Raw genomic sequence first — 25,927 nt, 5'->3', positions numbered from 1 at the left:
AAGCGGAATTTCATTTTGCATTTGAGTTGGTTGATAAGAATGCATTAACATTGGGTTTTGTGGTTGTATTGGTTGAAAAGATTGTGCGTTAAATGGGTTTTGTATATGCATTTGTTGTGGGTTTTGTATATCTGTTGGGTTTTGTGGGTAAATTTTCATATTTTTGGATGGTTGAGATTGTCGCAGTCTTTGTGTGCGATATTCTTTAGTACATGGTGCAAAAATATCTGGTTGGTAGTGATCATCATCATCGGATGATAAATAGTTTGTGTTATAAGGTGTATGTTGTTTATTTTTATTCTGTTGAAAAAATGGGTAGTTTTCACTATGATCCTGTGTAGGTTGTGGATTATCTGGAAAGTTTACTGAATAGGTTGATGTTTTTGGGAGATTGCAATAATGTGAACATACGTTATTTAAATTTTGTGTATTTTTTAGGGGAGGTTGATTTCTTTTTGGTTGGTGAGTATAATTATAATTGTGTTCTGCAAAAGTGTTTCTTATGAACGGTTTTCGTGTTTTTGACGGTATTGTCATTGGTCTATACGTTTGATAGTCCATATGGTAATATTTTGGAGCAACCGAAGGTTTTACGGTTGATTGTAATGTTACTTGTGTCAGTAATGTGTTTGTATTTCTTGGTATTGTCAGATTGGGATGTATTGGTTAAATACTTTGTTGTGTAGTTGTTGCTGTTGTTTGGACGATTTCTTCATTTTTGAAGTGTGATGGTGTTTGAATATCTTGTTGTGTAAGATTTCTTGTTCCATTGAGATTTTCATTATGTATAACTGTTGAATTTAAGCTGTTGTTTCGTGTATCAGGTAAAAATGTATTATAATTTAGTGGTGTTGCGTCAATCATTAATGGTATTACTCTTACATAATCTCTGTGGAAATATATTGTACTTATTGCTTGACTCGAGATGTCTTGTGGAATATTTAGAAATGCTGGATGAGACCAGTCAGTGTCCCAAACGTAATCTGATTGTTCTGAAAGGACAGTGTCGTCATTGGTATTTTGGGGTCTGAAATTTTTTCTTGCTTGTGAAATTAAATCTAAATTGTGGGTGAAATAATCTATTATAAACCATGCTAAAATCTTTTGTAAATCATGTTTACTGTTTTGTGAAACATCTTCTTTAGTGAAGTTTTCGCGGATTATATGTAAAAATGTTGAAAACACTGTGATTTCATTTCGTACTTTTGTATGTTTGGATGTTTCAGTTGGTGATATACTTTGAACTTCTGTTTTTTCTAATATAGATATAAAACTATATATTATTGCAAAAACTTCGTTAGTGAATGTGGAGTTTGCTCTTTGTGAGTTATGGTACTGTATGCTTTTGATATATTCTATAAATACTTTTGAAAATTCTAATTCAATATCGTCTGTTTGAATTACATATTTACGATGGGCTGTATTTGGTGTGCTGAACTCTATGGTGTAGATTCCGTATTGCTGTGTTAGATTACATATGTCTTTCAAATAATGTTCAATAATTTGTCTTTTGATTTTTGCATGGACTGATTCCTGGTTCAACCAAATTTACGAGTAAGTTCTTACAAAATCGTGTGTGTCCTCTATCATCAAGTGAATCGATAAGAAAGGGAAAAACTGCTTCTTCATCTGGACTTTCGTCACTTTGAGTGTGGCTCATTTTTTCGTTTGATGACTGTTAATATATAACTATCAATGTGTCTAATTGGTTGATTCCAATCATACAGGTGTACTGGTTTGTGTTTATATTGCTTTTTTATTCTTCTTTTTCTTTTTTTTGATGAATTTGAAGTTGTTTCTGAGTCGGTAAAATATAATTGATCATGGATAGGACAATTTTTATCTATTGATTCTTTTAATTTGTATAGTTCGTCTAAACTGTTGGCTTCTGATTCAGAAAATGCGTTTCTATTTTTGAAAATCTCTTTTGTGTGATTTGTCTTTGTTTGTTTATAATTTTCCATTTTATTGTTTGTCGTTTTGTTCGAATGTATCCAACTGTTTGTGTATGTTGAGTGATTACAAGATCGTATTTTTGGTTATCTATTTCACAATTGTGTAAAACGATTGTTTTTTTATTTCCTAACTTTTTGAATGACATAATGTTAAGGATGAGGGATGCAAGAAGCTATTAGTGATTTTTATTTTCCTAGACTGTTAATTCTTACAATTTTTTGGTTAGCTTAACCTGGGTCGTTTGTTCAGGGTTGGAGAGAAAAATATATCGATTCCGAAGAATGATTTTTTACTTTCTCGTGGCTAGTCTAAGTTAAGGTGTTAACTTACTTAATCTTACTTGGGGGTAGTGATTGTGTTCAAGGGTTGGAGAATAGTAAAACGATCCACAAGGTTCAGGTATAATTAGAACGCAAGCAGTTCGTTAGATACTATTTTAAACTTACTAAGTCTAAGATCTATCCTGGGTCTGTTAAGAGGAGGGTTCAAGTGAAGGATGAATAACCGAAGTTCTTCACTGTTTAACTTAATTTGAATGGTTAGTTTTTTCTTCTATTAAAAATTCTATTAGTCCTGTGTCTTTTGGAAGGGTTGGATAGTGAATCGACGTTTGAGGTCGTTAGACACTTGCTAAGTGGGTGGGGGAGAACAAAATTGTTCGTTTTGAACCAAGGATAGGCCTTGATGATCAGATTTTAAATTTAGTGAGATAGAAAATTTATAAAGATCCAGGGATAAGCCTTGATGATCTGGTTTAAAAATAAGTGAATTTAAGTTTAAAATGGTTTAAATTTATTTAATAAAAAGAGTTAGTTTTTTAATGATGTTAGTGAGCTTATGATTGCTGTTATGTTTAGGTGATGAAGCTGAAACAACAGGATGATTTATATTTACTAACAATTTATTGTCATGCTACTAATTTTTTTTTGTTTTCAATAAATATTTTTCAAATATGTTCTGAATAATACTGCAGAAATTAGGAAAACGATCTGAGATCTTTTTATCAATCGTTATTGTACATTAATAATTTTGTTTAGCGCCTGAAATGATCATGAAAAAATGATCATGATGATCTGAAAATCTAAATTCATTGCTAATAAGATTCTAAATATAAAAGTTTGTGTTGGCTTTTGCCTTACAACCATGAAACTAATTGGTAAGTTTCTATGTTGTCGTATATCGTCTCTTGTCCTAGGTCTTTTTCCAATACCAGGTAGTTCTAGTATTGTGCGGAATATCGGCTCAGATCTATTGAGTCGTAGAGACATTTCAATTAAGTTATTATCGTATAACATTTTGAAAATGTTTTGTCTAATTTCTAATCTATTTTTGGTTAGTTCTAAGCTATAAGGTCTTATTCGAGACTTATGGTCGCACCAGATGAGTTAAGATGGATTGTCTAACTCATAGAGTAATTTCGGATAGGGTACACCGTCTGCTCGTCACGCTATCTTATTTTCGGCCGGATAGATTCCTGCAACTTCTTAGTCTAATACCGATCCTAATCTTACTCTTCTATCTACTATTCTCAGGGTGTTTAACTAGTCTCTGCTAGGCTCAATAGATCTAGAGTATACTGGTTTATTGCGGCAGCTGAAGTTCTCTTGGAGAGGCAACTAATTTCTAAGTTAAATTCAAATCTCTCTGGTGCTGAAATTACAAGTAATTTCAGCACTTACAAATAAGTGGGTTGTTAGTTAGATGGAATATGATTGGTTAATATTAAATACTTTACAGTGGTAAAATATCTAATTTATCCAATTATAAAATGTAGTTTAGATCAGGTTCCACCTTGCAAGAATTCGACCCCATGTCGTACCAAAGAGCCCTACTTTTCTTTTTAAATTTAAACACCTTTTTGGCCCATTTTTGGCCTCGAGAAAATCCTAGTTACACCCCTGTCCCGACTTGTAATGACTTGAACCGAACACTGATTGAAATTTGCGTAAAAACCGTAATTTAAACAAAGTTTTTGGGATCTCTTTAAGTATTGCCCTTTTGCAAAATGGGGATTTGTTTCGCATATGCTTAACCATTAATTTATTTCATTCAGGAGTGACAATTCGCTCAACTCCCCCCCCCCCTGCAATTAGTACTCACGCCAATCCCCCTTCCCTTGGTTGCAGACGAAGAGGTGTAAGATTAACCGATTTTTATCTATGAAACTCCAGTGCGGGAACAATTTGGACCTTGTTTAACGCGATAAATAACAAGATCCAATAATTGAATTTAAATATTGAATTTTGACCATGTTTCGATTTTTATGCTAGTCGATACGATTTTCATCTAGTCGATACACCGTCATTGAAATCTTGAAAAAATTACGGCACCTGCTTTACAAGATAATAGTAAAACGAAAGGTTTGCTTGTATTGATTATTGTCAAAATTTTCTTGTATTCAGTGAAGTCGTGGATGCTCCATCCCTTGTCCTTTAAAAAATATTTCAATAACAGATATCTAAATGTTTGGAAACCTCGTCACTCGTAATCTCAATTGCAATTTGATGAAATTCCATGGTCTAACGCAATTGTTTATTTTCTCATTTTACAAGAAAACATATTGGATTTGACCAAGAGACAGACGTAAGCTTTAAACAAAAACTCGAACTTTTGCGTTACTTTATTATAAATACTTGACAGAAATTACATTTTTGAGCCTTCTATGATCTGAACGAGAAAAAAATAACCTATACTTTTTTCACCTTCAGATTGCAAATAGTCAAAAAATTGATTTGAAAAAATGAAATTAATTAGAAGAAAACACGTCTATCATTTACATTCCGTAACAACAAGTCTACTAGCAAGAATTTGAACCTCCCGGCTAAATGCAACATTGAGAAAAACTGAAAATTGTTTGTCTTTTAACGAGAGATTTTGATCAATTGGCGTCTTAATTTGGATTAATTTTTCACCTGCACTACACAATACAAGAAACGCCATTGCAAAACACAGCAAATTCGCGCTTATTTTTTGTTGTTCCGACCATTTGAAAAATTGGGTGGAATTTTGAATTCGGGTCTGTTTTACTTTTTTCTTTCTGTCTTTTTTTCCTTTTCTTTTGTTTTTCAACCAAAATCAGGTACCAGAAATATTCATCGGAACGCGTCGAGTGATATAACATATTGAAGTTTTTTAGTTGTGATTTGAACCACAATGAAAATTTTGAAGAAATGTTTCCAAGAGCTGAGAAAAACTAGTTTGAACTTTTTGATTTTTGGTCTAGTTTCGAGCTAAAAAAGCCGAGTGAACAGGCAGCTCATTTATGTATAAATTCAGCCAAAAAAGTTAAATTTAGTCGTTTTAAGTTAGTTTTTGGAGTTTTAAGCGATATTTTGGAAATCAAAAACTTCTGCAAAAAAGTAATTTAGAAAACTTCTGCAAAAAAGTAATTTGGAAAAAGTTGAAAATTTTTTAATATTTTTCTTTCCGTTTTTCTAGTCTTTTTTACTACAAAAATTGTTTTCAAATTAGCCTATTTTACTATGATTGTCCAAGGCTTAAATCCTATTTTTTTGGCCAGATATTTTTGGTCAGAAAAACTAGATTTTTTGTATTTTTAGGACTATGGTCGGAATAGTCAGTGCTATTTGCGATCCTGAAAGTAACGATTTCCACTTTGGACGTGAATGAAGCAATTTTCAGCAAAAAATTAAAATAGTTAACAGAAATGATATTTATTTTGAATTTCTTCTGTTTTTGCTAGAAATTTTAACCCCAAACACAATGTGAACTACTAGACCAGATCTCAGAGAGCATATAATTTGTGTCTGATTACGGAAAATTTGTATATTTTAGCATGCATTATTTCAGCTTGGAGAAACAAGATTTGAAAAAACTGTTGATTAAAAAAACGAGATAAAAACTTAAATTTATTTTTCTTGAAAGTTTTGAACTGGAATAACTTCTCATACAAACTCAGTTTCCAAAACAAATTTTTATTTTGTCATCTAGTACAACTGTATTTCGATCGAAACAATTACCTCAATTTAATTGCAAACATCAATGAACTGGTTTTATTTGGCTTGTATGAATTACTGCTCATTCAAAAACAAAAATTTTCATTACGATGCCAAGCTCGGGTACTTTGAGAGTGGTTTTGATAGAGGTCTTGAAATTCCCATAAATTGCGCTGAACTCGGCAATTTTTCGAAAAAATTTTGATGTCGGAAATCTGATGATGCAATCGAAAGACAAATATTTAAGCACTAGGTGCTGCAACTGAAATTTAGCTTGCGAGAAAAAGTTTGGAATCCAATGACATTGCCAGTTTTGGAGAAAAATGCTAAGGCAGTTTTTGTTTTGGATTTAGCAGACTAATGCGTTTTTGCAGTTGGAGTAAAATGAAGTAAACTTCGCTGGATTGCACAATTTGTCAGGGGATTCCGCAATCAATTTTTGTCTTATATTTTGTGATTGTGCAAAAATCTTGATTGGCTTGTTTAATTCTCGATTGCGTAGGATAACAAAATTGCTGCAGTTTTTTGCATCCTTCTTTTTGTACCAAAAACTTTAGTCGGGTTTGGGCATCTTTAGGTCTACCCCACAAGCAGTAATTTGAGAAAAATAGAACTGTTTAACCGCAATTTAGTGTTGTATATAAAATTAGCGTTACCGAGTTTTCTGTAAAGGAACTACTATTTCCTAAATGTCGATGAAATGATTATTTTGAGTGTTCTTCTCCATCGAGTTAATCTTTTGCAGTTAGTATGGGAAAAGCACACCAACAGAAAGACAAGAAAAGCCTAGAAAAAATGATTCAGAAGAAGAGTGTTCTACAGCATAGTTGATAAAATTCTTACAAGTGAGTGTTGAAAAAAAAGAGACTGAAAATAGATTGCACAAAGTTTTGAAAATGGTATCCAAACTTCATAAAAATCGACCTCTTCAAAGTTAAATTGTACACTAGTTTTCAAAGTTAGTTTTATATATTCAAATAACTGTAAATCATTCTGCCATAAAATTTTATCTTAATCTAATGTTACTTTATAATTAAAAACGCAGGTAGAAATAATTTTTACTGCTTTTTTTATATTTAGATACTAAATTTTCTGATTTTTTTTTATTTTCCAACATAGAGATTGAAAAACTTATAGGTATAGTAAAAAAAAGGGGAAAAATTTATTCCTAACTTTCACTTTAGCCGCAGTGAAAACTTAAATAACTACACACTCGTTCTACTCCTACTAAAAAATCACACTTAGTCTAGAATTTAGCTTCAAACAAACATTAGTCTTTGGGTTTAAGTGTCTCAAAATTAAATGCCCCCTAATTTGATTTAGAACTAAAAATTAAAGGTTGTGGTTTAGAAAATTTCTGATCGGCATTAAAACTTATATGTGACATGTTGCTCTCGTGTCTTCTAAAAACTGAAATTTAAGACGTTTATGCTTATTTTTGCCACGAAAGGGGTTTTGATCTATATTGATATAAGTTTGTGTGTTTGAGTCGTCCGGAGGCTGTTCTAAATTTAATTATTTTCTTCAATTTCGACATCAGAATAGTATCCTTGAGTACAGAGTAAAGATATCCGTCATTTTTCCATCCGTTATGGCTCATTTGAGGTAATTGCAGCGTTAACTTTATAATTTTTCACCAAGTTTGTTTATTTAAGTTTGATATTTTTCCGTCTGGTTCTGACTTTTTATCTAAGCTACTGGATGTTGCTCCAATAAATTTGCCGGTTACTGTGAAGCTTAGGCCATTTGTATCAATATGGTTTTTTAATTACTGCCAAGTTGTGGCTAGATTTTTGATCAAAAATTGATGCGCTCTTTGTTTAAAGACCGTGGGGTCTGAAAGCTCAAACAAAAAACAATCAGTTTTTTGTAGTTATTTGATCGTCATTCAAAAACAAGTTTGGCCATTGGCCATTACAATCTTTTGTGGGGCCTAATTTGTGTATTTACCTTTTAATAAGTTTGCAGGGTAATTTTAGTTATGTTTTTTTTCTAATTTAATTCTATTCGCCTTCTATGTATATTTTCATTTTCAAAGAACTTTTATGCAAACACATTTCTTAGATCATTCCAAGCAAATTCTGCTTCTAGCCCCTTAGATCATTCCAAGCAAGTTATTTTTTTTTCTAGGTCCATTCCCTCATACCATTTAATGAATGAACTTCTCAACTGTGAACTAATTAACGCAATATGTCCAACATCATTTGCGATTCAATCATACCATGGACTTGCTTCAGTGCATAATAATATGGAATTTTTGTTTCGACAATTTTGAGAAAACATTTAGCCGTTTCGGTTGAATTTAACCTCGTTACATTTCCAAAATTAGATCTGGTTGTTCTCAATTGGCTTATTTGATTAAGTTAAATTGAAATGTGGGTTGTAGAAATTTCAACATTTGCTTCACAAAAAATTTTCACAATTTAATTTCCAAAACAAAAAAAAGCTTTTTATTCTGTAATTAGGGGATGAGCTTAAAGAATTTATATGAAGTTTTTAGTGATGAAAATTTCTCAAAAAATCAAAACAATCGCCAAAAATTTAAGATTTACGAGCCACAGTTAGTAAAGGAAACGCACAAACTATTAAGGAAGACTTCAGATTTTTGACTTCTGGGTTGAGATTTTCTTTTTGATACACTTTTTCCCCAAAATTTTGAATGTGAACCAAAAATTTCGACACTGAAAACCAAATCCGGAGACGTAAATTTCAGGCTTAAGGACAACTGCAGCTCACTAAAACCAATTAAAACCAGGTTTTGAGTTGTTTGGAGTTCAATTCTTTTGCTATCAATAAAACTTTTGATGCTTTAGAAAAACGGCAATCATATAATCAAAAATTTAACCAGAAAATGAATCATTTTACCAGAGCGTTACATAGCTCAAAAAGAGCTTCATGCTTGAAGTTTTGAAACCTAACTGTCATGTGACCCCTAGTAAAGTTGTTGATTTATTAGAATTTTAGTTTATGGTTGTTGTTGGTTTAGTCTAAATTGTTGGAAGTTATTATATGAGATATCTTTCCTTGAAATTTTTTTTAAAACTCAAACTTGAACTTGTCTTGAAAATTAGGCTGTGGTGTCCTTTTCTAAAAAAAAAATTGACATCGATTCACCATTTTTAGTTTCTGTGTTCATGAAATTTTCGTTAAATATAGAAATTGAACCTTAATTTTGGCTCAGGTCTGTAAAACGCACTTTATTTGTGCTTTTGACTTGATTTATTTTGAAACTAAAATCTAGGGAGAATTGATATTTCCGATGTGTTTTCTTACAACTTTTTTGTACCAGCTCCTTCCTTAATCTTAGAGTATAATTCCCTCTTTAGTGACGCCTGTGAATATAATTAAATTGAGATTATATTCATGAGAAACTGAGGATAAACTTCGAAATGAGGAAGAGTTTTAATTATTGCGAGCACAATTATCGATCTGATTATATACTTCGTGAGTTGAATCAGTTTATCAATGAACTGATGTGATTGTACACTTAATTTGTGTATAAGATCACTTACACTTTTATTTTAAAATGTTTCAATATTTAACAAGACTGCTAGTATCAGGGCGAAGCCCTGAATGTTCCGACTGCCTTTTAAGGTTTATGGAGCAGTAATAACATAAATATCAATAACAAATTAAATGCAATAAAAAAATGAAAATTTTTCTTTTAATTTGAAATTTTTTATATGAAAATCATCTCCCCAAACGCCATAAAAACCACAAGAGAATAGGTTTCGCTCCTTGTAACAAATCAATTATGGCAAATAAACTTCTTTCAACCAATTTAAAACGATTTTAAGACGGATTAACTCTCCGCTTACGCGTTAATAGCGCGAAACATATCGCGCCTTAATTGTCCCAAATTGGCCGAAATGGCAATCTTTAAACCCTCATAACTTTACGAAAAATGATCACAGGTAAAATATCTTTTCAAACTTTAGCTCAAGGCAACAATAGCTTTCGAATGATATAAAAAATTCCGTCAAAAAATGGCTAGTTAAAAATTCGAAATTTGTCTGAAGAAAAAAAAAACCACCCCGAGCACAAATATTCCCTTACTTTCGTATCGAAAGTCGGAACAATAAGTCTTCTGAGAACTTGGGTATAAATTAATATGAATGAAAAAGAGAGCAGTTTATTTAACCTATGATTTCAGAGCTTAGTTAGTCAATACATCCAAAAAGTTTGATCCAAAAAATAGTTTGATCCAAAAGTTAGTTTGATCCAAACATAAATCCTACTACTCGATTTAGCAGAGATCGATTATTTTATTGGAACTATTTTAATATTAATAGGTTGCGCTAGGTTCAACAACTAGTGTCAGGTAGTAACTGTCCACGATGGTTTGCGAGGCAAGAATTCGTTATCTAAATTTTTGTGCAAGTTTCTGACAATAAAGCTGGCAATTACTTCCAGGCCCTAAAGTTAGATCCACAAAAGTCTCTGGTTTTTTTTAGAATGAAAAACTAGCTGATACCTCTTCTTAAGCTCTTAATGGTTTTTCGCTTGCTCGTTGTTTGGTGTTTGTCAGGTTCAAAGAGATCATAAGTTTTGAAAATTGGTTCTCTGCTACTGTTTGACCATTTTTACTAAGAAACAAAGACCCGTTCAGATAGCGTCACTCAAATTTTTAAAGAATTTTAAAGTAGCGCTATATGCCTTATGTCATAGATCTTATCGATCTGACTTAGTGTTAAATGAATTAGATATAAAAGCACGCAAATTAAAAGGGATGGATATATAGATAAACTGAGGGTATAAAAAATGAACAACTGTTTTCAATATGCAACTTATTGAGGGAGTCGGGTTTAGGTTGAATAAATTATGTCTTATATCAATATTGGAAATGTTTAATTCTACAAAAGATTTTGCTTAAAAGCAAAATTTTTCTGAAGAAACGAAGAATTGTAGTCTTAAATTGACTACTCCAAAAACAATCTAATTTTACATTTATCAAGCCTTTGATTTGCACATGTTATTTTTTTCACTGTTTTTTGATAAGCTTCAAAACGGTTGGTTGCTTGTCGCTTTATTGTCCGGTATTCAAGGCGAAGCAAAAAAAGTCCACCAATCTGGTAAAAAAGTGTTTTTCAGACTCAGAACAAAGCAGGGAAAAATACGAGTCCATATGTGAAAATGATTTTAATCTGACTGGTATTTTAAAAATTAGAAAAGTAATTTTAGCCACAAGAAAGTTACTCTAGGATACGAAATACTACAGTGGAATTAATAACTTTGGACACAACAAATAAAAAAGATCGTTTTCTTTGTCTGAAAGGTCTGAGATTCAAATTAGCTGAATTTCTTAGCCCGAGTTGGCTCGGCACCAATTTCCAATAGTCGATTATAAAAATCAATTCTCTCAAAAAAGAATATAAAATCGTGTTTTTGTTGTCGTTCGAAAGTTATGGGAAACCTCTGTGTACTTAAGTAATTATCGGGAGCTCCAGGCAACGCAAAACGAGTACTTTAAAGACACCACTACCCCAAATTTGGGGTGTTTGGTCTGAATTGACCCCATTGCAATTTTCAAGCCAGAAAACTTTTGCCAAAAATTTTTGAAAATAAATCAAATCGACAACACCAATTTGAAAGATCTGTCTTCTCAACCCAAAACTGTCGTTTGCTTGGATAAAGTTACTAAAATTCTCGTCCGATAACAAAGCTCAAGAACAGTTCTGGCTCAATTTTTTCACTAATTTCATTGCAGAATTTATACAAATTGAAGTGAAAAACGCATTTTCATTCAGTTTCTTAGCAGAATTGATCGCAATGAAAAACGCCCTTTTATTCCGACCATTTGACAAATGGGGAGGGACTTTGTATTCGGGTGTGTTTTATTTTGTCTTTTTTGTTTTCCACGCAAAAGCATCTTCCACAAATAAATTTTAGAATGGGTTGAGTTGAATGTCATCTAAAAACCCTTTCAGTCGAACGAAACTAAAATAATTGAAAAAAATTTTCAGTTTCGAAAAAAAACGGTTTGAAATTTTTTTGCTTTTGGTCTAATTTCGAGCTAAATTGTCAACGTAGGGTTTGCAGGCTTCCCGGGTTGACGAAAAAAGCTTATCATAAAATTTTCATTTATGGAAAAATGCTAACCATACACCTTTCATGCATTTCATAAGTACAGAAAATTGCATGTTTATTGATTTTTTATATATGGAAATTGTTCGACTAGTATTTTTCCAACATTTATTTTTTTACAATTAAATTTTCTAAAAGTTTTTGGTTGTGTTCGAAACCGAACACAAGTGACAAAACTTTAGTTACTCAAAGTAGAAAAACCAAAAGTTAGCCTGTCTCGCATTAAAAAAGCAATGGAAACGGCCTGAAACCTCTTAAGTCTGTCTTACACAAATAATATAACAAAAATATCAAACTTTTACACTTTGGAAAAAAATTTGCAACGATGATTACTTTTAAAATTTGAATTTTTAATTTATCAGACATCGATCAAGGCATGCATAAACATACCATACAAAACAAAATAGGAGTTTTTGAAAAAATTTTATAAGCAAAAAGGAAAAAAGTTTAAAGTTAGTGTATCCAGGACTACGTTAAGCACACAAAAAAATTAAATTTTGCCAGCAAAATTTGTTTTTTTTTTCGAAAAATGTTTGTTTGAATACACAATTCGATTTGCGGTTGAAAAAATTTGGGGCAATTTCAAAAATTTCAAATCGGTCATCAAAAAATACTAGTCATACACTTTACATATATGAAAACTGTATGAGTAGCATTTTTTTTGACAATTTTTTCTTTTTTATTTATTACGATGCACCAAATTTTATGCCAAAACAAGAGAAAACTTTTTCAAAAATTCGATGGCACATGCAAAATGTGGGAAATTTGTATGACCACTATTTTTTCATAGAAAGTCAACCCGTGTTACAATAGTTTATTTAAGCTTCATTTAAGCTGTAAGCTAATTTTTACTCAAGTAAGGTTATTTTTTGAATTGTATAGCGCCATTTTAGGAATTAAAATCTTAAAAAACCTAAAAATTTCTGCAAAATTTTTTTTAAAGATTCTTTTTCGTTCTCCTGCTATTTTCCTACAGAAACTGTTTTCCAATTGGCCTATTTGACTATGACTGTCGAATATACCTAATTTGTATTTTTAGTTCAAATTTTTTCATCAGAAAACCCCCTGCGAATTACGTACTACGGATTAACGGTATACCTCTTTCGAAATTGGATTAATAATGTCGAAACAAATGTTGTCTAACATTGAATTCAGGCGATGAAGTTTAATTTGGTAAATGCCAGGAAGATGTCGGCTGAATTCGGTGATCATGATTGATGCGATGAATCATCTAAAGAAACATAAGCCTACAATGCAATTAGATTAATGCAAATTTACCTTTTGCAGTCAAAACTAAAGTTAAATTGACATTTTGTGTCATAATTCAATCACAAATATGTCAGATTCAAATAATAAGCCAACCACGAGTTGAAAACTAAAGAATTAAATTAACCCAAGGCTCAAAAAGGACAGCAAATCCTTCAAACAGAACCAAACTTTGGTTCAGCTATGGAGACTAGAAGTTCCAGACGAAACCTTCTGGACGTTGTTTTTAACACTGGTGATGAGAACCACAATGATGGCGGCTGGTCTAAGTTTGCAATCGGAGACGTCAATTACGCATTGTTTTATTATGCAATCAATACTATTCTCGCCGTTGTTGGAGCTTTTTTGAACCTGTTGGCGTTATGCGTTTTACTACAACCTTGTTTGCGGTCAAAGGGCAAATTCATACTTATAATCTCAATGTGTGTAGTAGATTTGTTCACATGTGTGAGTGTAATAGTGTATCTAAATTTCAACTTCGAGGAAAACGGAGTTCCAGGGAACAATTTCGTGGGAAACTTCCTCTGTCGCTTTATGTTGAATCGTTATTTCACTTACTGGCTGTCTGCCATTTCTGCGTGGCATCTGGTCATGGTCTGCATTGAGAGATATATTTCAGTCAGATTACCAGGTTAGTTGTCCGTGAACTTTGAAACTTCACCCAAACAATTGAGCGCTGGTCAGCTGCCGAAGTCTTCGTCCCCTAAATGGTAACATCGATGGTCCGTTTGTTACGCGCTTTTTCGAAAATTTTGAAAATTTAGCCGACTTTTTTTTAAAGTCGACCAGTTTGATTTTCCGAGCTCTCCCAAAATAGAATAAGGACCCAAATTTGTGAAAAATTTTCAGCGCCACAGGCAAATTTATCAAGAAAAAACCGGCTAAAAAGGCGTTTTTAGGCACTTTAAAAAAATTGACTCACAGAAGTTAGAATTTGTCTAACTAGAAGTGAAAAGGTAAAAGAAGTTAGACAATGAAAGTATCAGCTACATAAATAGCTATGAAATTTTACTTGTAAAACTAGATCCCTTTAAAACTGCCAAAAGTTTCAACTTTTAGAAGTCTGACGTAATTTAAATTCCGACAAATTCCAGAAAAAGCCCACAGGTGTCGAAAAACTTGGCATTTTTTGGCTGTTGTTCCTGCTCCCATAGAAAGGGATAAAATATGTTACTTCGAAAATTTAGTTGACTTTTAATGTGATTCAAAGTTGTTAACTTAATTTCTTATACCATCTTGAAGGTATTGCTGCCGTAATATCAATTAATTTAAATTTGCCAATTCAGCTAATTCGCGAGTAATTAAAATGTGTGACATTTCAATTTTACTAAAAATGCGTAGCAAACGTGGTGAAACAAGCCCGCTCAGAAATCATTGTACAATTGAATTATTAACCCTATGTAAGCAGACCTTGTTCTAGCAGATACCAATAAATTGCTCGAAGTTTTCATTGAACGTGGGTGGAAAGCTTCCAAAGGAATTTTTTCAAACTTTTTAGTTATATATTTTTTGTTCAATTTTTTCATTTTTTAAAAAAATTTTCAAAGTTTATTTACAAAAACCATAAGATCAGTCCCAACATTAAAAATTCTGTCCTCAAGCGACCTTTGTAGTTTTTATTATTGAATGTCATTTAAATCACATTTTTTTTTTCAAATTGTGTGGTTTTTTATCGCGGTGGGAAGAGAGAATCTGAACAAAAACCTAGAAATTTTATATATTCAAAACTTAAAGTAAGCTAGACATGTTCGACATCAGTTTTCAGTCAAAACCGAACAAAAATTAATATAAAAAATTAAAAATATTTGTTTTTTTCATGAATTTTTTCCAGATTTTTGATAACAAACTTTATTACCGAGAAGGCGCAAAAGCACTTTGCATTTTTTTTAGTTGAGGGACAAATAGCTTAGATTAACGCTTATCCGCCTATCATATACATGCTCTCTCGCTTTATTCGCTCGTAATCAAAATGAAAATAAAAAATTTCAAACAAATTTTTCTTGACAGAGAAAGACGACTGATACAACTTTATAATGATATTTAGTTCGAACTCTTCCGAGATGATTATTATATGTAATGCCTGTTTTACGTGAAACAAAAATGAAAGAAAGAATAAGAAAAAAGTGAACCACACTCAAAGAAAAAGTTCTTCTCCAATTTTAATGATCGTAACAATAATCGCTGCAAAAAAAATCATTTTCTCAGCAGAAAACTAAATCGTTTTTTTTTCACAAGAAAATTTTTGATTATCAGTTAATTTCTTTACGAGGTTATCGATTGTTTTCGCGTGATCTCGAAATATTTTGAAAAATAATTGTTTTTTCAAATGTTCTGGAACATTTTTTGAAATTTTCAACGTTTTGTTTTAATTTTCAATTTTTTAAAAAAATCTGATTTAGAGGTATCAAATTGTTTTAGAACTTGCTTTTTTTGTTCAAACTGAGAGTAAAAAAGCTTGATACCAATACTTTCAAGAAAAGTTTTTCTGTATACAACTGGGCAACAACATGATAGAAATCTAGACGCCAGGAATCGCGGAGCCTTCGTAAAATTTAGAGGCCACACTGTGTTTTTGCAAACGGATTCCGCAACAAAAACCTCTTTTTGATCTTCCTTGTTTTTTTTTCGTTTTCTTTACTCGTTCCAACAAAAATTTAACAAGTTTAAAGACTTGTCTCTGGATTTCAGAATCCTACACACACTAAATTATACACCTATCCTGTGCACAATTTGGCCTCATTATGAAAACCAAGCGCCGAAAAAGCCAGCTATAATTACCATGGTGTATAAAAATAAAGCAAAAACAAAACAAAAACGTTTCATTTTTTTCAACAAAAAAGGAATGTTTTCTTTTCACTATGTTATTTTAGAAGCTGTTATACTCTGTTTAAATGGTTTTTAAATGACTATCAAACTTCAAACGAATCATTAACTGATCAGTTTACAGAAAATCTGAACACAAAAACCTTCAGAGCAGTTTTCTGGACACCAAAGTTCTACAAAGGATTTTATTTGTTGTTCTTATCAAATATTTTTGTTATCAAATTAAATCAGTTGTTCTTATCACGACTGAAAAAATTTCATAGTGAAATATCACTTGACCAAATCTGTTGTTGATTTTTGGTACCTGTATTTGTGTGTGAAAAAAAAACGCGCCGTATCATGAGTTTTTTGGACTGCAGTAACCTAGAATTAGATTGGAAGCAGCAGTATTTGCACTTTTGAGCTATTTGATTCGGGTTTTTGTTTCTGAGCACAGCTTCTAGTTCGACTGGGAAGGCTGGTAGCCAGTTGCAAACTTCGAGCTACTCGAGCACAGATACAAAGTTCTATGTAAAAAAGTGCTAATTTTTGGGTCTCATTTATATGGAGTGCAGCCAGTATTTAGACAGCCGCGTATTCATACTCGTCAGTATTTAGACAAATACTGTATGAACCAATCAGAATCGAGAAAAGACATATATAATCCAAAATAAATGATTATTATTTATTAATTTCTTCTTTGTCTCGATTCTGATTGGTTGAAACAGTATTTGTCTAAATACTGACCAGTCTGAATACGCGGTTGTCTAAATACTGATATATAACCCATTTATATGTACCATACAAACAAAATATTTTTAAATAGTGCTTTCCAGCTGCCCAATAATTTATCTCGGATATTTTTGTATCAGAAAAAATCGAAACCACTTTCTTCGTAAGTCGGAACAATAAATAAATGCTATAAGATTTACAATTTGGATTATGTTGTATGATTTCAAGTCCAATTTAGCCATTATCATGTATTAAGTGTTATAATTTGAGTTTTGCAAGGAACTAACGAGACGAATACTTGGCCTTAATTTGCCGTAATAAAGTTTGTTTTTGAAGCCATTAATAACCTTTAATTGAATGATTTTAAATTGAGTCAATGTTACGAATCAATCAAACAGTGCAAATTCACGAGGAAAACAAGCATTTGAAGAAACATCAGTTTATAAAGAGTTAAATATATAAACCTGCACAACCTTTTAGAATCATAACTTAGATTCATAATATTTGTGAGAGTGAATTGCAATCTATAAGAAAGTAATTTCATTGTTTTATCGCAGTTGATCGAGATCTTTTCATACACCTCGCTTTTTGTCAATTGAAATATCAGAGATGGAAAGTTTGAAAATATTTTGATTTTTTTCAACGTGCATCAGCTACCAAATAATGGAGTTTAGATCTAGGCGAAAACTTATCGGCATTGTTTTTAACACTGGCGATGAGAACCAAAATGATGACGGCTGGTCCAAATTTGCAGTCGGGGATGTCAATTACGCAACTTTTTATTATGCAATCAATACGATTCTCAGCGTTGTTGGGGCTATTTTGAACCTGTTGGCGTTATGCGTTTTACTGCAGCCAAGTTTAAGGCAAAAAGAAAAGTTTGTGCTCATAATTTCCATGTGTGTAGTTGACTTTCTCGTCTGTGCGAGCGTGATATTGTATCTGAATTTTAATTTCGAAGAAAACGGAGTTCCAGGAAGTGAGTTCGTAGGAAATTTACTCTGTCGGTTTATATTGAATCGGTATTTCACATTCTGTTTATCGGCTATATCTGCGTGGCACGTGGTGATGATTTGCATCGAGAGATACGTGTCTGTACGCTCTCCAGGTATTATTTTAGGCTGAAGTTGCTTTTAGTGATCAAAATGAAATTAAAAAAAATGAATATGAAAAATTTCTTCAGTTTAGTGAACCTTCTGCGTGCAATTGATCAGATTGGGGGATGGGAATCCGCCCTCACCCCTCGAATAAATCATAGACTCGCCGGGAACGCTTCCCATTGTTTTGTATTTTTGATGCTTCTGAGTTCAGTTTGAATTTTAGCAAGTAGGGAACTGATTTAAGCAACCGTTCCAGGCAAAATTCGTGACCAATTTCTATACAGACAAAAATGAATGACCTTAACGCTCTCTAAATTTTAGGACATTTTATCATTCGCAAAGCTAAAACTAACCCAATGTTCCATGAAGCTAGCTTTATTTGATACTGAAGTTGTTTTTTTTAATCCACTGAGAAATCTTAAAAAAATCTATCCAATTTTAAACCTAAAAATCAATCAGATCTACTCGTGTATTACACACTTTTATTATCGGAGAGCCTAGTGCTCCTACCATTTAGCAAACTTTAAAATAATATAAAAGTTTCAATCCGCGAAAAATCAAATTTTAGCGTGAACAATTTCAAAGAAATATCGAGAAAAAACCGCACGACGTAAATTTAGTGTTTTCACTTAGCTTATCGACACTTAAAAACACAAGCTATGTATCAGTTAAGATTTAAGCAAACAAAATAATTGTTTTTGGTTGAACTGAAATGCTCATTACCTCTCGGAGAAATTGTAGCACGTAGCTTCAAAATGGCTAATCTCGTTAACTAAAAAAGGTTGTTTCCTTGAAAATTACACTAAAGTGAGTCTTCTTGTAGATACACATCCAAAAAATCTTAAGAAAAATCATTTGTCTTTTATAGTTTTCACTACCGTTGAGTGTAAAGAGAACTTCTCAACCTTATCGCAAAAAAACCGCCTGGTACGTCTGATATTCCAGCCTGGGCGCTTAAAAACGGTTGCAATGAAAATTACACGCATTTTTTTCAATGATTACCTGATAAATAAAATTTTTCTAAAGAAGGTAAAAAAAAATAATTGTAACTCTATTATATAAAAGTGACGATCTGGAAATACCAGAAAACTACATACTTATCTCAATCACTTGAGCGCTATGAAAAAGTTTGAAAAACTACTGTGTAAACAAATACTTAAATATCTGTTATGTCAAAGCCTTCTAAGCAACACTCGGTATCGCTTTAGATCATCCTATTCAAATTCGAAATCAATTGACAACATTTTCGTTGATAACTCATAATCAGATATCTCTTAGGCTTTCAATTCTTTTGATCATCATCAGTTAAAACAAAATACGAAAAAATGAATTTTTCTGAAATGGCAACAGATTTGATAAGTTAATTCATTTGCTACCGAGTCAAAAAACAATAGTAAATCATAATAAGTCAAGTAATCACTCAATCGGGCTGCATCTCACTCCATCAAGGACACTGTTGTATGGCTTCTTGTTTTCAATTTGTACACCAATGATCTTAACAAGCTACTGACAAACTCGTGCAAAGTAGCGCAGTATGCAGATGACACGCTTCTCATCTATGAAAATACGGACACCAAAACTGCACTAAAAGAATTTGAAAACGGCAAAACTTTATCGATATATTTTCAAAAACACTTAGAACAAGGTCTTGCATAAACAGAGCTGATCATATTCAGTAGCAACGTTCCAGAGATGGAAAACAATTCACTTGCCCTAGACAGAAACAAAATTGAAGAAGAGACTAATCTTACATATCTTTGAATAATTCTAGATCAATTCCTGACATTCTAAGATAAGGCTACTATGATATTAAGAAAAGTGGCCTGTGGAATCAAAACATTGCCGTCAATCAAGAAACTGCTTCCAATTAAAGCAAGATTACTTTTTATAAACATATTGGTCATCAGTCACCTATACTCCTGGTTAACTTTGTTAATAGAATTTGAAAAATTTATCAATTTAATTGTTGGGCAATTAAGACTTGATGTGATTGGGCCAAACTCGATGCATCTTCCGATTTAAACGTGAAACAAAGTTTAACACAGAGGCAAAGCTTCGCTTTGCAAACACTATCTAGAAAACGACAAAAAGCAAAAGCAGCTGTACAAAATGCAGTAAGAAAAAGACGAATTTCGCCTCAAACTCGACTACGTCTCGAATTCGATCTGCGACCTAGAAATTACGAGTCTCACGCACTAACAACTCAGCAACGAACGCTTAATACATCGCAAACACTAGCCACGAATGAAACAGAGAACAGATGCTTTGAAATCGCCAATGCTACAGATCGTGATTATTGCAAAATCGCGATCAGTGGCATTGACTACAAATTTGTGAACATTTTTATTGAAAATTTTTATTTAGAAAAAAAGCTCCTAATAATAACAACACGTACTGCTACCAGCCTATGAGAAAAAAGGTATGAAATAACAATAAAAAAAAACTTAAATATCAATATAAAAAAAACAAACTTTGTCGAAAGTTTTAATGAATAAAACATTTTTGATTTTGAACCTAATTTTGGACTTAATTTTGGAAATCGAACAATTCATTTTAATATTATCGATCAGTGAAATTTCGATGAGATTGACGATTTGTCATCTAATGCTAGAGAAATTTCGTTCAGTGAAATTTCGATGAGATTGACGATTTGTCATCTAATGCTATTTGTTGTGACTTATTACTTTTTAATGTCTTTTTAATGAATCTCGCTGCGGGTCAAAACTGGTTCCATAATTAAATCGTGCTTCAAAAAGAAATTGCAAAAAGCTTCCGCGGTGTCGAGAAAAACTGTTGATTAGCATTGAATGACAAGCATTGTTACCTAGACAAAAAGCGGATAAAAAAGAGGATGCTTAGGCAATATGCCTTAAAAGGAAAGTTTAACCTGCTGCAAGTTTAACAACTTCAAAAAAGTTTCAAAAAATATATTTAAATCCTTTTTGTAGGATCGATTTTTTTGCAATGTTAACTGTCAGAGCATTTGCAAGCGGCTGACAACTTTTTGTTTGCTTAGATTGGTACGACCTGCACTTCACCAAACTGTATCCGTTCAGTTTGATCGCACTAAGTGTCCTCTTGGGCACTGTGTGCATGACTCCCTCCAACGTGACTGCCTTCCGATACGACCCAGTCAATGACTCATGCGTCTACGAGTGGCCATCCAAGTCATTCAAAGTAGCCGCTGGAACATTCCAGTTCACGTTTATGGTCATAGTGCCGCTTGGAATCATGGTGATGTTGTATTATAAACTGTACAGAAGATACAAGAAGTTTGAGTCTCTACTTGCAAATGCTCCTGTCGCATTTGACATCCAAACAAAACAGAAGAATAAGTAAGAGTCCCTCACAGTTTTTTCATATAGTATTTATCATGGTAGCTTTAACAGTAAAATTTTTCGAATCTGGCCTTTTTTGTTTGGGAGAGAACTTGTTTGGGGTCAGAAATCAATCAATGCCATTTATGCGAGACGAGGAAAATGAATTTCTGTATGGTCAACCTAAGAGTAAGCAAGAAGGAAAGATTAATTGATCTTTCCTTATGAAGATAGATGATCAGTTTGATCGCACTAAGTGTATCCGTTCAGTTTCTTTGGAGACTATAGGCTTCTTTGGAGACTATAGAAAAAAACGGTGGAGACTATAGGCTTCTATAGGCTTCTATGATTGAATAAATAAAATGGAAATTCAAAGTCAGTTTTATCTGTTGACCCGTTTCAGATCCCAGAAAGTGTTCTATACAGTACTGGGCCTGGTGCTGTTCTACATCATTAGTTGGGTGCCGAGTGAACTCATGTGGCTAGTGTACACTTGGCAGCTGGGGGGCATTTCAGACGAGGTGTTTGTGGGACTGCCATACATACTCACACAGATGCTCACAATACTCAACAGGTACCGCTTTAAACTGAACTGCAATAAATTCTGTGTTTAACCTAAATCGTAATTATACATTTTTAACAGAAAACCGAAACTAATTTTTCCAAATTCAAGCAAAAAAAAACATCTTAGAAATCAAGAAACAGCAAAAATAAATCCTGAAGAAACGAAACGGTGGAGACTAGGCTTCTCGAGGTGACGGATTTTCAAAATAAATCAAAAATTTTGGCGGCCAAGCGATTTTTTCTATCACCAAGCGACCCTCAAAATTAGTACATTTAGGACGGAACGCTTCGATAAAGAAATTTTACGGTTGTTTCACTGAAATCGGATGTCGTAATAGTATAAAAGTGGTCGGACAGGGTGTCGAATCCGTGAAAGAAGAGCGTTCTCTCCGCTGTGCCCCTTAAATCCGTTACTGACCCCGGGCCTCCGAAATCCAGGCTGTGCTTGTGTAACGAGTCGCACTGAAGCGAAAAAAAAAATAGACATATCCAGCGGTACACAAGCAAAAAAAATGACAGTTTTTATTCCGACTGTCGTGAGGCGACCTTCGGTACCTCTTATCAACTTGTCCTTTTGCAGTCTTGCTGCAGATTTATGTTAATCTCATTAACCAAGGTCATAGTTCTGGCCTATACTAAATACCACGCTGTGCGTGATCACTCTCTATGTTTTCTACATCGCTTGTTAGATGTCCATTTATCTATCTTATCCTCACTGTTATTCAGGATAAAGTTCTGACCTCAAGAATAAATTGAAACTAAGCATCTACTTTAATTCTTGTAACTAACTATTTCATTTAACAAAGCAATTTACTTCTTGCTGAACAACAAAGTTTTCACTCGATATTCTCGGCAAATGTCATGGAGCAGCCAGCAGTTCCTGTGAACGAAGACAGGACTGACCTGTTAGGAATTCCCCTCTTCTGGGCGAAAGCTTCTGTTAACCCGCCATTCCTCTGGGAATCGTGGATAGGCCAATTCTTCTTGGCAGCGGGTCTAAAAGATAACATCAACCCTCACGATCTTCTAGTCGAACCCGTAGAGGTCATCGATGAACCCCCTCCGAAACCAGAGACAGTTGTCACTGGCGAAGACGCTGGAGCGGCTGATGCTTGAATACAGAGAGATCAAGCGGCAATTCGAAGAATAAATGAGCTAAATGTTGAGAGGAGGAGAAAAGGTCCCATAATCAGTCAGAACTGGTACTACCACGAAGCTTAGGCTCGCCTGAAGTCTCGGTTGTTCTTCGCTTTGGGGAACGAAGGAAAGAGACGCTTTGCAGACTCTTTTGCTCACACGGACATCAGCGTCATCCCTTTTCGAGAATTTCACAATGGCTGTGAAACGTTATTCAAGGTGGAACGGCACTATACGGTTGAACGTATCAAGCTTCACAATACAGTATTTATGCTTGATAACGATACTTTCTCGTCATTTTACGCTCGTCTTAGTGCTCAAGTGGCCCTGTGTAATTGGCCCAACGCACAAGAAAGGGCGACACTAAAAGACCTCTTTATTGGACGAATTCAAGATGTAGATGTTCAACAACAACCTAATAAGGCTAAGGCTGATCTAGATGACACCTTTAAACTCGCACTCCAGTGTGAAAAGGGTGCAAGCACATCTGCTCAATTCCAAAAAATACTTCCTCGCAATCAGCATTCTAACGCTATTAAGGTTAAACAGGAATCCACTATCTCGATTCAGTCGTCCAGAGGGAAACGGAACTATCCTCAAAATCAAAACAATCGACAAAACTCACGAAGTAACCAAGGGAATAAGTCAGGTTAATTCTGCGGTAATCCTTTTAGTCCGCATCACCGAAAATTTTGTCAAGCTCGAGAAGTTACGTGTAACCTCTGTAGGAAACGTTGTCATTTCGCAAAGTGCTGTAATTCGTCAAAACGAAGAGTAAATATGGTTCTTGAGAACGAGGAAGCTTCAGGTCCCTCTATAGATTGTAATTTCATAGATGCTAAGCACGACAGTGAACCAAAATATGGGGTCTTACAATTGGAAACCGCAGTCAGGATCAACAGTATTGAAACCCTCAAGTCGAGCAGAGGAAAATCCAGGAGCCTCAGCGTTCAATTGCGTTCAGGTTACAGTTTCTTCTATTCAACTGTTGACACAGGAAGCCCAGTTTCGTTCCTGAACAAACGTACTTGTGACTTACTTTTATAACGAAGCCCGTCAATCGAATTCCAGGACATCACACGATACCCTATCGATACTTTGTATGTTGACTACAATAAGCAACCTATTCGTCTTCTCGGGTCGACTCATATCCCGATTTCTTCTAGCGGCTGGAAGGTGGATAACGCTCAGTTCCTCATTTCGTAAAACAGAACCCGTAATATTTTAGGCCTGGATCTGCAGGAGCAACTTGGTGTAGTTACAACACAGTTGAAGGCTGAATCGGTTCACTTACTGGAGGATATTTCCCAGGATCTGATATCAATTTATTGGAGTTCTTTTTTTGCGAATAAATACGCAAATATTTTCAGTCGTCTAGGCCGATCTAAGCATCATAAAGTTTATACTAACTTTAAACTCCCTCTGGTGCCCCGTCAAATTAAAGGACGAAAAGTTCCAATCCATATTCAGGATAGAGTTGCGAATGAAAAAAACTTCTAATGGAGCAAGGTCATATTGAAAAACTGGACAAGTGTACGACTGATTTTTTCATAGCGCCTTTTGTGTTAACTGCAAATAAGGATGGCTCAATCAAACTCTCCCTTAATATTAAGCCGATGAACGCTCAGATCTGGAAAAACAAGTACAAGATGCCGAACATTCATGAACTCATCGATTCCGCAGCGCAGATTATAACTAGAAATGTACCTGGAAAGGTTTGGTTCACGTCCTTGGATCTGAAGTATGCGTTTAGTCAGTTGCCATTGTCATCGCTAACTAGTAGTCATTGCAATTTTAATGTTTTGTGTGGAGATGCTACGGAGACGTGCCGATTCAAAACCGGGTTTTGTGGTTTAACCGACATGCCTACCGAATTCCAGAAAGCAATGGACTGTAATTTACAAGGGCTAGAAGGTGTCATTTGCTACATAGATAATATTTTGATAGTTACAAAAGGAGATGTCCATGAACATAACGAACTGGTTGAGAAGGTGATGCAAAGACTTGATGTGGAACGCTGGGCACTAAAACTGAGTGAGTGCGAATTCTCTGTTAACCAACTAACTTGGTTAGGGTATGACATTAATGAGGACGGCTACTCGCCTAAATTTTCAAAGATCCAGGCAATTCAATCACTCAAACCTCCGAGAACTCTGAAACAACTACGTTCGTTTATGGGGACGTTAAATCATTTACAAAGGTTTATACCCGATTTACATACCCACACTGTTCATTTTCGGTTATCTTTAAAGGCCTGTAACAAACAGTCATTTCTGTGGGGAGAGGAGCAAGATAATGCCTTCAAAAGCATAATCAATATGATCGCCAAATTCCCTAGCCTCTATCAAAACGACTCGTCAGAAAACTCAAGGGTAAAATGTGACGCTAGCCCTAATGGCTTAGGAGCTTGCCTTGAACAAGAAATCGAACCGGGAGTTTGGGCCCCAAGTGTGCGGAGGCAAAATATAGTACCAACGAATTAGAATTGTTGGCAATTGTTTGGCCCTGCGAACATTTTCGCACCTATCTGTTGGGTACTCGTTTTCAAGTGTTGACTGATCATTAAGCTATCATTTCGGAATGAAAATTATAATAATAAGTCGTATCAATCTCGTCTTACCAGATGGGCAGATCGCTTATTACCTTTCGATTTCGAGGTCATTCATGTTCCCAGGGTCACGTTGGGGATAGTCGATTAACTTTTCGTTATCCTACGTTTTCAGCTCCTGAGCCCTCTAAATACGACGAACTCTTCGTTGTTAAATCCATTGAGGCTTTCCATCAGGCCCTCACTTTTATTAACTCTTATAATTCAACTAAATTGAGGAACAGGTGTTGTTCGCCATCGCAAGAGGGTGTTAAAATCTCGTCGCAGCATCATATTGCCAATTCATCTCAACACTCTCCGGTAGGGGGCGACGAAAAGTTTGCTCAAAGTTCCAACCAATTAAATCACGTTATGCAAATAGGCTGTTTGAATTCTTTAACGAAAGAGGGCGTCGGTTTATGCTCA

At 34.0% G+C, this 25,927-nt stretch overlaps 1 protein-coding gene across 2 annotated transcripts in view; it reads left to right on the top strand.

Moving 5' to 3' along the window:
• The first annotated feature begins 13,259 nt into the window (after positions 1-13,259).
• Positions 13,260-25,927, top strand: part of LOC134842006 (neuropeptide Y receptor type 4-2-like) — a 43,406-nt gene continuing 30,738 nt past the window's right edge. Inside the window, exons 1-3 of one of the 2 annotated variants that reach the window (XM_063858143.1) lie at positions 13,260-13,893; positions 20,913-21,231; positions 21,617-21,787. In XM_063858143.1, coding sequence (XP_063714213.1) covers positions 13,446-13,893; positions 20,913-21,231; positions 21,617-21,787 — 938 coding nt within the window. In that variant the 5' untranslated portion in view covers positions 13,260-13,445. Of the gene's footprint in view, positions 13,894-17,315; positions 17,905-20,912; positions 21,232-21,616; positions 21,788-25,927 lie in introns of those variants that run through there. The other variant, XM_063858144.1, reaches the window with a different exon arrangement.

This window comes from Symsagittifera roscoffensis, chromosome 3, assembly GCF_963678635.1.
Source record: "Symsagittifera roscoffensis chromosome 3, txSymRosc1.1, whole genome shotgun sequence".
Lineage (NCBI taxonomy): Eukaryota > Metazoa > Xenacoelomorpha > Acoela > Convolutidae > Symsagittifera > Symsagittifera roscoffensis.
The sequence above is the reverse complement of the archived record's forward strand: the minus strand, read 5'-3'. Positions and strand labels throughout refer to the sequence as shown.